The sequence below is a fragment of the Schistocerca nitens genome, chromosome 1, assembly GCF_023898315.1.
Source record: "Schistocerca nitens isolate TAMUIC-IGC-003100 chromosome 1, iqSchNite1.1, whole genome shotgun sequence".
NCBI classification, from domain to species: Eukaryota; Metazoa; Arthropoda; class Insecta; order Orthoptera; family Acrididae; genus Schistocerca; species Schistocerca nitens.
The window spans coordinates 614,284,463-614,302,235 of NC_064614.1; the positions used below are offsets into that span (position 1 = coordinate 614,284,463).

Consider the following 17,773-nt stretch of genomic DNA (forward strand, 5'->3'; position numbering starts at 1 on the left):
CCGCCACTGCACAGCGAGTGGGGGATGGTCTACAGCCATGCTGCCAAGGACAACGCCCTCGCTGATGCTTTTGAGAGCCAGTTCCAGGCGGCAGAATTTCAGGATGGAGAGTATGAGGATGTAGTTCACTGTCAACTGGCTGTCTTTCTCAATGTTGAGGAAGACGCAGAAGACGAATTCCACTTTTTGCCCCCAGAAACATGGCAAAACTAATTAGGTCCCTTGCAACAAAAAAGGCGCCAGGACATGACAGTGTAATCAGTCGGTTACTTAAAAACCTCCCGCCCTCAGCGATCACACACCTCGTAAATGTCTTCAACAAAATTACTCGTTCCTGCGAGTTCCCAGCTTGATGGAAACCCACAGAAGTGGTCGTGATACACAAACCAGGTAAAGACCCTTTATTCCCACAGCATTACAGGCTGATTAGCCTCCTGCCAACTCTCAGCAAGGTCTATGAGCACCTCCTGCTAATACCCATATAAGAGCATATTACCAACGAGCAATTTCTGCCGGATTTCCGATTCGGATTCTGGCAGAACCATTTCCCCCCAACAGCTGCCACAGAGACCCTCAACGACAGATGCTAATGTAGGATAGTGCTACTAGATGTAGCCAAAGCCTTTCACTCAGTATGGAATAAAGAGTACTATACATACAAGGGTTCCCCGGGAGCATAGTCATGTTAATACAAAGCTAACTCATGAATAAAACTTTCTTTGTCAAAGTACAAACAGCCACCTCCACCAAAAGGCGTATCCATGCTAGGGTGCCACAGGGATCGTTTCTGAGACCTGCATTGTACAGTTTGTACACTGTGGACACCACCACAGCCTACCAGGTGCACACCGCACAATATGCTGATGACAAGCCTTCTACACATGCAATGGGAATAAGGACCTGACCTGGTCATCCATAGGCTACAGAAGGTTTTAGATGACACAGAAACTTGGGCCCGACACTGGCATATCATCATCAGTTCTGAGAAAACACCGGCTATGCTGATCACCTGGAGGTTTGGGAGACGCAGACAGACCCCCTCAATGCCGCTTCCCCCCCACCCCCCTCCCTTCACCTACACCTACACGGAACTCAACTCTTCTGGTGCAGAACTCCCTTGGTATAACCTTGGACTCTCATCTTACATAGCAGCCCCACACAGACAAGGTCCACAGGGAGATCTGTGCTAGAATGTTCATCCTCTACCCTATTCTGAACTCAACCAACTCCCTTCCCTGTGATACAGGAGTAAATGTGTACCAGGCATTTATAAGGCCAGTTATGGAATATGTATACGTTGCTTGGGGATACGAGGCCAAGCAGCAACTGGACAAACTACAGAGGCTGCAGAACTCTGCCCTCAGGCGGTCCCTGCATCTACCTATTGGGTTTCCAACAAGCGATCTGCATGCCACTGCTGGAATCCCCTTCCTTAAAGAGTGTTTCCAAGAGCTGTCAAGGGCTTTCTATGAGAACTCTTCCAGATATGCAAATAACCTCATCCACTCCCTAGAGCAGTATGACATGTCCTGCAAGAAGAAAAAATGTCCGATGATCTTCAACAGCTAAGTCGAAGGGAAAATCCCAGTCGCCAAATCCTAATTCTATTTCTTCACCCCCTAGAAATCAATCACCTCGCAAACCTCAAGCAAGTACTAGACAAACACAGAACATTCATCACAATACACACGACATCCAAAAATCATAGAAAAAAATCACACACACAAGTAAACATGTGGAGTAAAAGCCAAAAGGCTCCGCCATACACTTCCCCAAAGAGAGGAAAGTACCAGATGAGAGAGAGAAGGCTGAATTCACAGCGGCACTGACAATTGACGTCAGATGCCATCACCAGAAGTTGTCCAGCAACATTGGCCGATGGCTTGGTCACTGTGCGTCCTATCTCATTCATCAGTTTTTGAAGGGATCACAGAGGCTAGGTTAGGTTAGAATCTATTCTATGTGTGATGTAGGTTAAATTTTAATATCCAAGGATGGGATGGATATAACAATGCCTCTTTGCTTGGAGATGTGTGCTGCTAAGAAGATGCCAAATTCAAGTAAATAAGCTACATCTGACTCAAAAAGAATACGGCAAGTACTGTACACTCTGGAATTACCAAACAAGTTTTACAAACAAACTAGATGAAGGGAAAAACACCATGCCGCAAAAACTAATAATGCTCGAACTTTGTGATGCCATTTTCCTTCTCTCACCAATATAAGTGTCAGAACACAGTGTGGTGGTTTCTTCATCATCATTTTGAGATGCTTCTTTCACATTAACATAAAACTTTTTGGCCCCCTCTTGTGTACAATGAGCCCTGTAGTTGCCATATGTTTAGTATTGTCATTCAATGATTTATCCTTCAATTTTGCATTTAGGCTTTCACATTGACTGCACACATCAACCTGTGGTCGACCGAATGAGTACCCAAAGTTTTCATGAAAATAAGAATGGGAAAAATGGTACTTGACAGTATCTTTTAAGTCAGGGTTGCCATTAATGAACATCTCATTAAGTTTTGTGACATTTAAATGAGCATCCAAATACTTTTTCTGTTGCCCACCATAATGGGTCTCTAACTTCAAATTTTTAATGGTTGTAGATACGTACACAAATGTTGCCAGGAAGAGCATTGCCACTCCTGCTCTGGTCCCTCATGTCTTTAGGGGTAGTATTTTGAAGTAATAATTGGCAAATCCTCCCTAACCTGTTATGTGATATACCATGGATTTCTATAAACACCTTCTTGCAAACATGTTTTAGTACACCGCCAATCTTTACATTATATCTGTAAGAGTGATTTCTTTTGAAACTGCCTTCAGTATGCCTACCACTTTCTTTACCCAACCTTTTGTCTGGACATCCGTTTTCCCTGTCTACCCTTAACTTCATTAACCTCAATCAAAGTCTGACTATAGATATCTTGACAGTTTTTATTTTCAAGAGAAAGAAGGTATCTCCATGTTTCATTAATAACATCCTGGTTAATGTTTAAATAACAATTTGCACTTCACTTACAAATGATACTGATGGGATTCTTTTTCGTAGGTACTTCCTTGGCAGAGTAAGAAACCTAATCTTCTCCTTTCACCCTTGCATTCAGAATACAATTATATTTGTACGAGTCATCGTTTACTACTCCTCATTTCCTTTTGTGTTGAGGTTCGTCTTCTGAACTTGCAGAAATCTCACTTTGATATAGGCTTACTGTTATCACAAACCTATGAACACTGGAAAACAGAACTGACTTATTTGAAAAGCTTAAGCTAACTGGATAGTGACGCTAATGAAAACATTTAAATATCTGACTACTGTTGGTTCAGAACACGAGTACCAACTCACAACAAAGAAACAAAGTGTCCCTACAGTGTGCTGAACGGAGTCGTTTGACTGGTTTCTGATGTAAACACGAAATTAAATGTAAGGCAGACAACAGCAGTTGGAGATATTTGACTGCTTTCTGCACTGAAATGTGCAATTACCCTCAAAGACAAATATGGCACCATTAACTCATTTTTTTCTGGTTTTGGCACTTGGTTTCTGAAATAAACCATTTGTTATTGACCTGACCTGGCGAGCTTTTTTGGTCTTGGAGAAATTTTCCTGGCCCATTGTGGAGATGGAATCTCGGTCTCAACAGCATAGCTATAAACCCATGTCTCATCACCAATTACGAGTCTCTTAAGGAACATCTCGTTCTCATCTGTGCGATCCAAAAGCTCTTCACAGGATGTGAGGTGAAGGTCTTTGTGGTCTTGACTCATGAGCTGTGGGATGAACTTGGCAGCAACATGATGCATTCTACAATGTTGTGTCAGAATTTCAGGACATGATCCATCTGAAATGTTACATTCTTCAGCAATCTCTCAGCAGTCAGTCTTTGATTGGCAAGCACAATTTCCTTGACATTCCTGACATGAGTGTCGTCACTAGACGTCAAAGGATGTCCTGAAGAAAGGTCATCTTTAACTTCAGTCTGGCCATTTTGAAACCATTTGAACTATTCATAACACCAAGTATGGCTAAAGTATTCATCACCACATGCTTCCGGCATCATTTGGCATGTCTCATGCAACATTTAATGCAGGTGTGTTGCTCCTCTAACTCTGCCATCTCAAAATGTGCTACAGAACGTTCTACTCAGTCAGCACTGAACAATAAACTAACAGATATACAACAATGAAACTTCTGGCAGTTATACATTAAACACAAGCGTGTGCAGGGATGCCAACCGCATTTCACTCCAACACATCATCGGCATGAAGTTACGTATGTTCCATAATTTTTTGAACAGACCTCATATACCAGCAACACACAGTATCCTGCCACAGAGCATGCTCTACAACACGAAAGTTGTGACCACTGTGCCTGTTTCACCACACGTGCCATCTGGTCTCTCCCCCTTATACCAGTTACTCTGAACTCCAAAGGGGGGAACTAGTGCTACAACATGTCCTTGGTTCTTGCCTCCCCATCTGGACTCAATTTTCTTCAATCTCAGCATTCTTCACAGCAACTACTACTTTCTTCACTCCATTTTAGTTTCCTACATCTTTCACTTTCTGACCTATTTCTTGCTGTGCCCCCCCCCCCCCCCCCCCACCTCTTCACATACACTGCACTTAGCTTTTCACTTTTATTAAGTCATGCACAAAGTTTTAACAATAATCTCTGTCTTGCATATTACCCTGTCTTCTACCTTTAAGCTCTCAGGTTTCCACATCTCATCCAGTGCAGCCCCAACAATCAGTCTTTTCTTCTCATCCCTTCCGTTAAGTGCTTGCATTTTCATAAGCCTTCCCCTTCTTGCAAGCTATACAATGCAATCCTTCAACAAGTCGATTTTGCTTCCTTTTGAAGCAACAGAACAGTTAAATCTGCTTAGTCTCCAATGAAGCAACCATATTCCTTCAAAAATAATGCAACTGCTTTTGTATATAGTGAAGAGTTAAAATCCACAGTTTCTCTGTCAGCACATCAAAAAAATCCTGTAATAACATCTTGCCATGTGCTAAGCCTTAAGAAATAGCCCCTTGCATCTTCGTCACACAAATATGAATCACGATGAATCATATTACTCAGACACTGATTTCAATGAGTCCATTCTTGAAATTGAATTTCATGACAGCCAGCTTGTCAACAATTGCTTGGCCATTTTAATGAAAGGATAAATGCTTAGTGCTGTGGGGTGCCATGCGTACTGTGTGGAATGTGGCCCAAAATGAATGTGATGATTGAGATACTGACTGTTGTGTGTGTGTGTGATTGTTGTAAATAAGTGAAGTTTTTTCAAAATATTAAAATTTCCACACAGTACAATGTATTTTACAAACGTCTATCCAATCAGAACTGGCCACTGATCCTTAAAATGCTCACCATTTAACATTACTCGGGGACCATATACAGCTTATTAAATCCAAGCTATAAACTCTTCCTATATGCGGGCTCTCATTGTGCATGAGCATACACAGGCTCCCATTTCACAAATCTATATTTAAAGCTTTGGTAACTATGTTAACACTAATAATATAAAAGCAGTAAATCCACTGAATAAATGGTGGGAAATATCATAACTACAATGTCTTGCACCACCTTACTTCGTGAACTATCCTGTCTGGTCCTATTTCATTATTTGTCCAAGTATTCAGCTCTCACATCAATAATACATTCCCATAATGTTCCATAGTGCCCGGCATAGCAGTTCACTGTAATGGACCATTATCGACGAAAGTGTCAGTAAGAAGTTATACAAACTACAGTGCAGCTGTGACAAAAGGATTATGTACTGAAATAAATCACAAACCACCAATGGAACAAGGAATAATTTATGAAGTGAAGTCATGTAGCTTCAAATCTGCCAAATTACACTGAAAAATCATATTAAGTATCACTTAAGGTAGGAATCAATACTTCAAACTCAGAAACATGATTTTAAATATTTTATTTTACAAATATCAGCAAGTTTACATGAAAGTTACAGATTTTACACTTAAAGAAGTACATTTAATAATTGTCTCATTGTATTCCAAAAATGTATATCGAAGTAATTTACTCATACACAAAAGTGTTCTTATTCTGCCATCAAATGACTACTGAAAATGAATTCAACTTGGTTAGCAGTCATTAATATTATGTCATATTTAACATAATTAAGGTAGTAATTTATCTCTCTCTCTCTCTCTCTCTCTCTCTCTCTCCCTCCCCCCCTCTCTTTCTCTGATATGTACAAATATAAGTATATATAATTATCTACATAGCTCTTCAGTTATGTATCCCCACAGTGGGTTTACAGAGTCTTTTCCACAAATGTGTCGGTGCATGTTTCACTGACTTCTGAAGTAGGATTACTTCTTCTCTTCTGTATTAATTCCATACTTCATTTTCATCTTATCCAACTCTTCTTTCTTCTTATCAATATCCAGGCGCTTGAATGCTTTGTTGGACTGAAATTTACAAAATAACATTATAACCAGTATTTTTTATATCCATCACTATGCTACCAGATCTTATAATCAAGTGTTTCAAAATTATATTCTACTTTAACAAGTATAATTTTACAGTAGGAAACACAGCAACAGACAAAATACTGACTGTTGCGACCAATGAAATAGTTTTTGTTTCTATCTGTCACTGCAAAGCACGGCTACGTTTTCAAGTGAAAAAACAATCACATTAAACAAGACTTGAGTGGTTTAGTACGAACACAGAAGTATAAACAATGTGGTATAACAATAATTGTTCAATTTGTGAGAGAAAATAAATACAGTGGAACCCCTATTTTATGTTTTCATGCTGTTTACTTTAAAAAAAATGCAAAACTAAGGAAAATTCAGAACTGAGGAAAACATGAAAACACCCAAAATATAAGCAGAAACATATGTAAGTGGCATATATGATTAAAAATTTGTAATTCTCTCCAATACAGTGTATAATATCTGTATAAATGAAGGAAATTAAATGTACAATACAATGTTTATACAATAATTTGTCTTAATGAATTTCATCTCTTCTTAAAAAATCACAAATGTATAACAGCAAGTAAAAACTCAGAAAAAATTGAAATTTTTATCAAGGTACAAGATAATAGAGCTACTTTCCGATATGCTGTGATCAAAAAATTATATGTCGAAACATGCATTTTTGAGAGATTTTTCCTTTGTGCATGGAGGAAGAAAGCAAAAATTGATCAACATGGTGAACTAAAATGAAAACTATTCAGTATGGTGGAAAGTGTCAGATTCTAACATGTGGGTGTGTGCATTTCTCTTCTGTAGCCAATGACAGTGCAACATACCCTGGTTATGCGAACACAGTGACCTCTGGTGTATTGCCTGCGTTCAGTTTGTCTTCATGCCTTCCACCAATGTTAATGATCTTGTGTGTGTGTGTGTGTGTGTGTGTGTGTGTGTGTGTGTGTGTGTAAAGTATGTATGGAGTAGTGTATGTAGCTGTTGCAACTGTATCATGTCAGATTTGAACATGAAAGTATTTAAATTGTGCTTTTGCAAAACCCTTGTTCTATTTCCATGTGACATCTCTGCCATAGCACATGATCTCTACAAAAAGTATATTTCCAGCACTTCACAAAATGCTTTCACTCTTACTTGCACTCCCATCATTGAAGGACCACGCCCCCTCTCCACACATCCAGCTCATAAACTCATTTCATGTGGGTTAGTGTGGTGTGGTGGCTCTGCTGGCTGTTGGGTGATTTAACGGTTGCCAGCCAATAAGAGATCGCTAGCCAGAAATGGCCAATGTTTTCTTGATTCTGACCAAGCATACTCTTCACAATTCAATATTTGAATTTAAAAGGTTGACGATCAATACTGTTCCTGAATACAGGACATCAGAAATACGTGCAAAAAGACGAGACTGAGTTCTAAGTGGCAAAAGGAAAGGCGGCGGCTGGGCCCCTTCATCACTTATTGGCTCGGTCCATAACACTTCACATCCTGTTTTTCCATTGCTGCTGAAAACTAGTAGTAGTTGTGTCATAATTGTGCAGTGAAGCTAAACATTACAAGTTGTGTTGGCCAAGCCGATTGTGGGTATGTCAAAATTATCTCTCTCACGTATCACCTCTCCACAATGGCCTATAACATTCTCAGCACAATGTGAACCGTCTGTCTTTTTTTCCACTTGTAACTCATTCACTCACGTCAAATGTCAATAGAAAGAAAATGGGATGAAGTCAAGCAAGATGTCAAGTAAGAACATAAAATCAAGGTAAACCTTATTAGGAAGAAATGTAAGATTGGGGAATTTTTTGCACTGATCTTGTGGGTTCTTCTCAGGGGGTATGAATTTATGGCACAGAATCACGAAAAATGTAAAATGGTACTTCCATTGTAGTGTAATTATAGATGTTGTAGAGATCTTCATTGCAACATTAAACAAGTCATCAGCCCAAATATGGAATTATTAAAATACTGGTCTCTCATCAGAAAAATCTCACTGTATCACTAATATCAGTACCTATCGCCTACAGTGAAAACATGTCATGACACCAATAGGCGCCCTTCAAATTCATAAAGTGCTGCCATAGTGAAGAAAGTCTAGTGACAAGAAAATTATAATACAGAGGAGGAGGTAAAGAATGAACCAAGTGTGACCTAATGTGGAAATATGGTATATGAAGCCAGTAAAATGAAAATCTCAGCATGTTACAAATGGAGGTTTAGAAGACAAATGTTATAATTTGTATTGTGTTACATTTAAGACAAACGAAGCAGAATAAATGGTATGAAATAATCAGCCCTTTCTCAAAAAATTAAATACAATATTTTATCATTACAAAAACTAAAAGAAATTTATGATATGTCGAGACACAGTATTTCAAAATCATCTATATGAATTTCCTGCAGCTTATGACTGTAGTTCCCACGATCCAACATTCAAAAACTTTTTGGTATGGAGAAATGTTTGGCAAATTCGAATTGTATGCAAGAAGTTAAAACCTAAATTCAGCACAATTTCACGCATTTTATAGAAGCTGTGAAGGCTGCAAACAATTTCCAATGAAATGCTGATATTCAATGTGGTTACTAACAATCGCAACAAAGAGAAAGGTAAAGCAGTCATCAAACTGAAAGTTAGTTTGATCACCATAGTGCTTTACTAGGAATGGTCTATTGAATTTGGTATAGTGTTGCATTTCTCCAACCTTTGAATTGAGTTACCCAGCCAATCATATGGGGCTATGCAGTTTAGCATGGACTCCAAAACACATTGCAACTCAGCATTTTTTTTATGTTAACAAACATTGTTAAAGGTGAAAGAAATGATAAAGAGGCAGATAAAAACCCTAGGACTAACTCGGTATCAAATCCATAGTCAGGCACACAACCACTGAACCATAACAAAGTTACCAAGTATAAAAAATTATTTGCCCTGAATTTTTACTGTTCTTCTCCTCCTCATTTTGCAAATTGGTTGCTTATCCCCTTGAAAACTCAGCCCTGATGGTCTTCTATTTATCTCAGATTTTTTCATGCACATCAGCTGAATATGTTTCCATGGCTACAACTGTGGATTAAGTTTTTTAGTCATCCTATTTTCCCCACCAAACTCCTTCTTTGTAACACTGCTAACTGTATCCCAGTCTTGTAGATTTGGCAAATTTAATTCCTTAAGGTCTTTCTCTGTTTGTTGTACCAGTTGGTTCTTGTAATGGTATTTCTCAAGAATGAATGAACCTGGTGCGTTAGCCTGCTTGTGTCCACTCCTTCAATGGATTTCATGAACTGTATTCTTTACATACACACTATAACTAAGATTTTATGGATCTGCCTTCAGATTTATTTACTGAGTTTTGAGTTACTTGTCACACTCTTTATCTTTGTCCCAATATTTTTAAATTAATTTTATATTCTACTGATCTCTTGTGTTGGATAGTTACGTGTGCTGATGTGTAGCATGTGACAAGTTCATCATTACTGTAGCCTTGTTACAAATATTTTTTGCCACCTGAAATGTATTTTCTGAAGATTTCAATATTTTCTTACTGTCCATTTTTATGTCCAACCTGAGCTGGTTTGAAATCTGTTATAAAAGTTTGTTTCATGTCAAACTCGTGGTTCAATTTTCCCGGTTAGTTTTTGAAAATTTTTAAATTGTTTATTTTTTTTGCTTCAACAATGTCTTCAATAATCAGAGCCATAATCCTCAAATATTAGACAATCCACTTTCACACATTTGAGCCTAAGTTCTAGTTGGTGACTTAGTTCTCCTGCACTCATCCATTACTCACATTTTATTCAAGAGCTCAATTGGATTGTAATGGTGATAGGCAAACACTTCATAGTTCCCTTATGTCTATTTTAAATTCTTTGCTCAACTGTTCCACAAATTTTAGATTGACAGGCAGTCATGTCTTATTCACTTTCTGATCAAAGAATGTGACTTTTCTTTAGTTCACTGTGTTTCAATTATATTACACTGAATTTCACAGGTTAAGACTTTGTACCATATACGATCACCTTTTCTAAAGCTACCCTGGTACTTTCCCAGCTGAGGATCTAGTTTTGGTTCAATTCAGGTTAGGAGAGCTTTGGACATTCTTCTATTGTTACATCTATATTATTTTTGCCCTACACTGAACTTAAAATTGAACCATTTTCATTCTTTGTCTGGGAAAAACTAATTTTAAATCATGACATAACAGAGAGGCAAATTTGAAAATATCAGCTTTTCCATAAAATGAAAAGTTAACTGTTTGGGTATAGTAGCTAAATAAACTTTACCTGATAATACAATACAACAAGGTATCTGTTACAGACATTGAATCCTGATAAGTGGTCACATGCATTTTTTGCATCAAAAATATCTTCATAAACCACAAATGCTGTTCCTCTCGTTTCAGGTGTGTTTCCCCTGTAGCAAAGTGAGAAAAATTACAAACATATTACATATTCTCTTATGGTTAGCAAAGATTAAATCACAGCGCTTTTACAGAACGAATCTCTTAAGAGTCAGCTGAGGCAGTCACATAAAATCCATAATCAACATCATCACCACCATTAGCATCAACAGATGGCATGAATTCAACTGTAATTTATGACACAATACTTTACTAATACTTTAAAAGGGTTGCCCAGAAAGTAATGCACCAAATTTTTTTTCTTCAACAATTCTTTATTGAACATAATGAGAATTACACACACGAAAGAACGGTGTTTTATCTACACACCCTGTTTTTCCACATAATCTCCATCCTGTTCTATGGCCTTTCTCCAGCACAAAACAAGGGCGTGTATGCCCTGTCTGTAGCAATCCTTGTCCTGGTGGCGGAGCCAGTGCTTCACTGTGTGAATCACCTCCTCAGTGTCCTCAAAGTGTCTTTCACGAATGGTATCCTTTAATGGCCCAAACAAATGGAAGTCCGAGGGGGATAGGTCAGGGCCGTAGGGTGGATGGGGTAACACTGTTCAACTCTGTTTTGCGATGTGTTCAGCAGTCTACAGACTTGTGCATCTTCACTTCCTTTGGTGATTGACAGATGCAGCACCAACTGCCGAGTCACAATGTGTCTGTTCTAGTGACTGGCATCAGCAGCTCGCTGCAACATGTCAGCTGAGACAGCCATGGATGGTCTCCACGATGCTGCAAATTGTGGACTTCCACCAAACTGCCTTCTGATGACCTCACCCTCCATGCCCAGCAACTAACTACTTCTGTTGACAGCAGATGCTCTATAGACTTTACACAAGCATTTGTGAATATTCCCCACAGTTTCTTTTTCCGCAGTGAGAAATTCAATGGTGGCACGTTGCTTGTAATGTACATCACCTACAGACGCCATTTGGAAACTTTCCTGCAGCTAAAATATCTGTTGGAACTGACAGAAACTTGGCATGTGCACTCGCTCAGGAGACTTCAGATAATACATATATAAAGTTTTGCATTCGTAGCATTGTTTTCAGATAAAAAAAAATGCAGTGCATTACTTTCTAGGCAACACTCATAAATATATAAAAACAAAAATGTAGCTATAGAAGTTAATGGAAGAACAACAGAAGTTCCTATCAAAAGGCAGCATAAAATACGAACACATAAGTAAGTAGAATATATAACATACTGCTCTTCAGTCCTAGAAAGACATGCACCAAGCAGCTGAAAGTCCCTCATGGGCCTCCCAGCCAATCATATCATATTACTTTTTTCCATCAGTAACAAACAAAATATATGTCCAGAGCATCCTCTGTGACTTCTGCGTCTGTCTCACAAGGTTTCCAATTTTGTTTCTCTTACCAATGCTAGTGCACCAAAACTTCACACATTAACTCACTCTACAACATGTGCATAGTTCTTGGCAATTCAACTTACGTTTATGCGTCCTGTTGCTGTCTCCCTTTCCTTTTACATCTCTCTATTCTGCAATTCACAAGTTCCTGTCACTGCCTGTTTCTTCTCCATAACTGTTTCATGTGTTGCTGTTCTCTATAACTGCTCAGTTCCATATAATTCAACCTTCTATTCTGTTTTTCTAAGCTACTTTAAAAAAAAAAAAACAGCTACTTCAGTTTACACTTTGAACTTCATGTTTTCAAATCTCTCTCTCTCTCTCTCTCTCTCTCTCTCTCTCATATTTTACTGTACATTTTCCTGTTGTGTGCTCTCTAGTAACCCACAAATCTGAGACATTTCCCAATTAAATTTATCCATGATTAGTCTCATTTCATCTAATCCCTTCACCCACTTTGCCAAAAATAAGCACCTCTGGTCCTCAAAAACTAACCTTTATTTAGTGCTTATTTATATAATACCATCATTTTTAGCATGTGATACACAAAAATATTTCCTACACCCTATTTTAATTAAATTTTTTGTGAAAATACAGAAGAAACAACACATAACACTATTTCCCATTCAAGTGGCCACATTACATCACTGCTACTGTTACTATTATTCTTGCCTGTATCTACTTTCTCTAATGTATAGATTACTTACACACGTATTTGCCTTATTGCTCCATACTTGCCAAATATATCATACATCTCTTCAGCTGTAATTTTGTAAGGCAAATTTCTTATGTATAGGATTCTATTTACTTCTGGTGGAAGGCGAACCTGTTGGAAAAACATTAATGACAGAGAATTAGTTATCTTTTTCACAACAGCCATTATAATGTAAACTGTGTTACATGTAAGTCACTTACAAATTTTGATTATACAGTACGTGGCTGTTTGTTTGCTATTTACCTAATTAGACTTTTAACTGAGTAATATTTAACCATAATGCTAGGCATTCACTCATTAACCAAGAAGCATCAATGAGTCAGTCATATACGATTTAAATACTTTGATTCAAAAAATCCTTGTCTTCAAAGTAAATTCTGTAATATTAAAAAGAAAACACTTTCCAATAATTTGCAAAATTTGTGGGGCATTAGGAACTGTTTCTTTCTCAATATTATAATCATTTTTTTAGCAAGCACTGATGAAAAATTCAATTAATTTTACATATTATTTAATTTAGGAAACAAAAGGAACCTTGAATCTAAAAGGGTGCATGAATATTTTAACACTATTCCACCTACATGTGATTTCGGAGTCTTAATCACTGTGCCGTGTCATTCTGCCTCCTATAAAAGATGGCACTCACATGGTGCTAAATCCATACTGTATGAAGGGTGATCATGACATTCATGAGGAATCTCTGAAAAAGTTAAGCTGTGCAGCAGAAATCAACTGGACACTGTCAGCCCATGCAACAATATTCCTCTAAATTTGTTTTGAACAAATCTGTGCAGCCTTCATGTTACACAATATACATGGCAAATCATCTAAAGCTTACACCGCAGATATTGAGGAAATTGAAAGCGCTACTGATGTTCGGTTTTCACAGCATGGACCGGAAGTTAAGGGCTCCCTTGTTAGCCAATAAACAGATTGTAATAACAATTAGAAAATGCATTTTTTTTGTGCAAACACACACTTTTTAAATGGAACAATGTCTACTGACATTAACGAACTACAAGTAGGGTAAAGTAGAATGTCAGTGGTGTTTGTTGAAGGATTCTAGTTCAAGTCGTTTACGAGATGATATATTATGGAAAGTTTCCACTGATACTTGTTTGTGACATTCAACTCACGTAGTTGCTACATATAATATTGTTATGTTTGCTTAGAGTGTGCTTATGTGTTCCTTGACTGCACTGTGATTTGCTAGTCAGTTAGTGTGGGACAGTCCAAGCATTAGGTGAGCATTTTCTTTGGCAGCATTTATAGTTCAGGCCTGTCTCATCTACTTTATGGACTTGGTAAGGTAACAGGTCATGTTCTTTGACAGTGGTTTGGTTTGTTTGTGGGATTAAAGGGACCAGACTGCAACGGTCATCGGTCCCGACAGTGTCTTGAAACTTCAAAGAAAACTCATTAGCCACCTCAGCATCAGCAGATAGTTTTTCATCAGAAATTCAAATGAACTGAACACCATGACGGGTTTTCCAGTGAGGAATCCAGTCTTCACTAGTTGCAAACTCATTTCCGGCTTCTATTTTTTTGTGCAAAGCTATTGCCTTTTCTTTGATACGGAGCCCAGATATCGGGGTTCCTTTCCTTCTTTCTTGGTGGAACCACATCCACAATGTGTTGTCAAGCAGCGAAAGTTTACAGTTTTTCAATGTTTTGTGACTCTTTAAGAGCATTTCCATCATCTATTGTCACTGTACATGATTCAACATTTTTTCGATTTTTTCTCCAACTTTCAATGTTGAAATGCCTACACTAAGTTCCCTGGTAGTTTTTCAGAGTGCTTCCCCTTCCTCCAATCTTTGTTGCACTGCTGTCCCCTTCCTCCAGTCTTTGTTGCAGTGCTAACTTTTCATTTAATGAAAAAGTGTGTTTACATTTCAGCCCTGACAAGTTGAAAAAATACACAACTGTACAGTACACACATTGTAAAACAAATGCATACATCTACTGTAACAAACACAGAAAATATATATCAGAGATGCTGGATTGCAGATAGGCACAACAAACAAAATAATCACTTCTACTGAGAGGAATTCATTTCAGTAGGTGATAATGATGTTTGGTTTGTGGGGCACTCAACTGTGGGGTTATCAGTGCCCATACGAATTCCCAACGTTTGCTCAGTCCAGTCTCACCACTTTCATGAATGATGATGAAATGATGAGGACAACACAAACACCCAGTCATCTCGAGGCAGGTGAAAATCCCTGACCCCACCAGGAATCGAACCCGGGACCCCGTGCTCGGGAAGCAAGAATGCGGCCGTGAGACCACGAGCTGCAGACCATTTCAGTAGGGGCGAACTGCAGAGATAAAATTGGCAAAGTGGGAAAGAGGACCAGGTTGCAGTGTGCATGTATAACACATTAAGCACATGTGATCGGGGGACAAGAAAAGTGCAGGGGTCTCAATTTAATATGCTTAATCACCCATAAAACATTGAAAGTCACACATTAGAATATGACAAGTACCAAGCACAACTAACAAATTGGAACAGTGTACTTGTCATACTCCCACATGCGCAGTTCAACATTCTGTTGGGAAATTAAGCATTTTATTTCATGACACCGGCACATTTGTGCCACTTTGTCACCTGAGGAAGTACAACATGATCAAATATTACCTGCCTTCCAATTGAGTGTGATAAGCATACATGCCATCAGTCACTTTTTCTCTGTGACAAGTGATGAGTATGCAGCATAAAAGAAGCAGCTTGGCTAAAAGATTATCTAAAGCCACAGCAGTCACAAGGACAGAAAAGTATCATGCATTTATTCTTATGAGTAAAGCCAAAGATAAAGCAAAAATTGTTTCTGATTTTACGGATGTTGATGTTTATAAAATTAAAGCGGGTGTAGATGCTGCAGCTTTTGAACAGATTACAGGACTAGCTGCTCGTGCCTATGTCAACAAATGTGCTCGTGCCTATGTCAACAAATGGTGGATGGCTTCTGTGCTATCAAGAGCCGAAAAAAGAGAATTAAACTTTCTATTTATACATCCTTGTGACCAGCTCTTTCTTTTACTTAACCAAGAACCAGTTGCATTGTTAGCCGCACACGCAGAAGACTTGCTTTGTTGGTGCTGGACATTTTAGTGATTTTTGACTGTTTAAACTCATACTGCAGTGTTCTTCAACATGCCGATGTAGACACTGGCACAGACACAGCTAAGAGAAAAAGCCTTGCGATTTGTATATTTACTTATTTATAAAAGCTGACTTTGGAATTTTTTTGTGAGACTGCTTGTACAAGATTAGTGTGACAATTTGAAATTCTAGATTCGCATATTTTACTGTTTGAAGAGTGCTGCGTGAAGAGTTTGACAGAGCACTGAAAGACCTGAGTCGAAACAAGGCCCCGGGAGTAGACAACATTCCATTAGAACTACTGATGGCCTTGGGAGAGCCAGTCATGACAAAACTCTACCATCTGGTGAGCAAGATGTATGAGACAGGCGAAATACCCACAGACTTCAAGAAGAATATAATAATTCCAATACCAAAGAAAGCAGGTGTTGACAGATGTGAAAATTACCGAACTATCAGTTTAATAAGTCACAGCTGCAAAATACTAACGCGAATTCTTTACAGACGAATGGAAAGACTGGTAGAAGCGGACCTCGGGGAAGATCAGTTTGGATTCCGTAGAAATGTTGGAACACGTGAGGCAATACTAACCTTACAACTTATCTTAGAAGAAAGATTAAGAAAAGGCAAACCTACGTTTCTAGCATTTGTAGACTTAGAGAAAGCTTTTGACAACGTTAACTGGAATACTCTCTTTCAACTTCTGAAGGTGGCAGGGGTAAAATACAGAGAGCGAAAGGCTATTTACAATTTGTACAGAAACCAGATGGCAGTTATAAGAGTTGAGGGGCATGAAAGGGAAGCAGTGGTTGGGAAAGGAGTGAGACAGGGTTGTAGCCTCTCCCCGATGTTATTCAATCTGTATATTGAGCAAGCAGTAAAGGAAACAAAAGAAAAATTCGGAGTAGGTATTAAAATTCATGGAGAAGAAGTAAAAACTTTGAGGTTCGCCGATGACATTGTAATTCTGTCAGAGACAGCAAAGGACTTGGAAGATCAGTTGAACGGAATGGACAGTGTCTTGAAAGGAGGATATAAGATGAACATCAACAAAATCAAAACGAGGATAATGGAATGTAGTCAAATTAAATCGGGTGATGCTGAGGGGATTAGATTAGGAAATGAGACACTTGAAGTAGTAAAGGAGTTTTGCTATTTAGGGAGTAAAATAACTGATGATGGTCGAAGTAGAGAGGATATGAAATGTAGACTGGCAATGGCAAGGAAATCGTTTCTGAAGAAGAGAAATTTGTTAGCATCGAGTATAGATTTAAGTGTCAGGAAGTCGTTTCTGAAAGTATTTGTATGGAGTGTAGCCATGTATGGAAGTGAAACATGGACGATAACCAGTTTGGACAAGAAGAGAATAGAAGCTTTTGAAATGTGGTGCTACAGAAGAATGCTGAAGATAAGGTGGGTAGATCACGTAACTAATGAGGAGGTATTGAATAGGATTGGGGAGAAGAGAAGTTTGTGGCACAACTTGACTAGAAGAAGGGATCAGTTGGTAGGACATGTTTTGAGGCATCAAGGGATCACAAATTTCGCATTGGAGGGCAGCGTGGAGGGTAAAAATCATAGAGGGAGACCAAGAGATCAATACACTAAGCAGATTCAGAAGGATGTAGGTTGCAGTATGTACTGGGAGATGAAGAAGCTTGCACAGGATAGAGTAGCATGGAGAGCTGCATCAAACCAGTC

General features: G+C 38.5%; 1 protein-coding gene across 1 annotated transcript in view; it reads right to left on the reverse strand.

Annotated features, from left to right (window-relative positions):
- Positions 1 to 5,931: 5,931 nt before the first annotated feature.
- LOC126257026 (splicing factor 3B subunit 6) overlaps positions 5,932 to 17,773 on the reverse strand; it is a 31,657-nt gene continuing 19,815 nt past the window's right edge. Inside the window, exons 2-4 of the mRNA XM_049955529.1 lie at positions 12,959 to 13,077; positions 10,753 to 10,882; positions 5,932 to 6,450 (exon numbers count right to left, since the gene is read on the reverse strand). Coding sequence (XP_049811486.1) covers positions 6,352 to 6,450; positions 10,753 to 10,882; positions 12,959 to 13,077 — 348 coding nt within the window. The 3' untranslated portion in view covers positions 5,932 to 6,351. The remainder of the gene's footprint in view (positions 6,451 to 10,752; positions 10,883 to 12,958; positions 13,078 to 17,773) is intronic.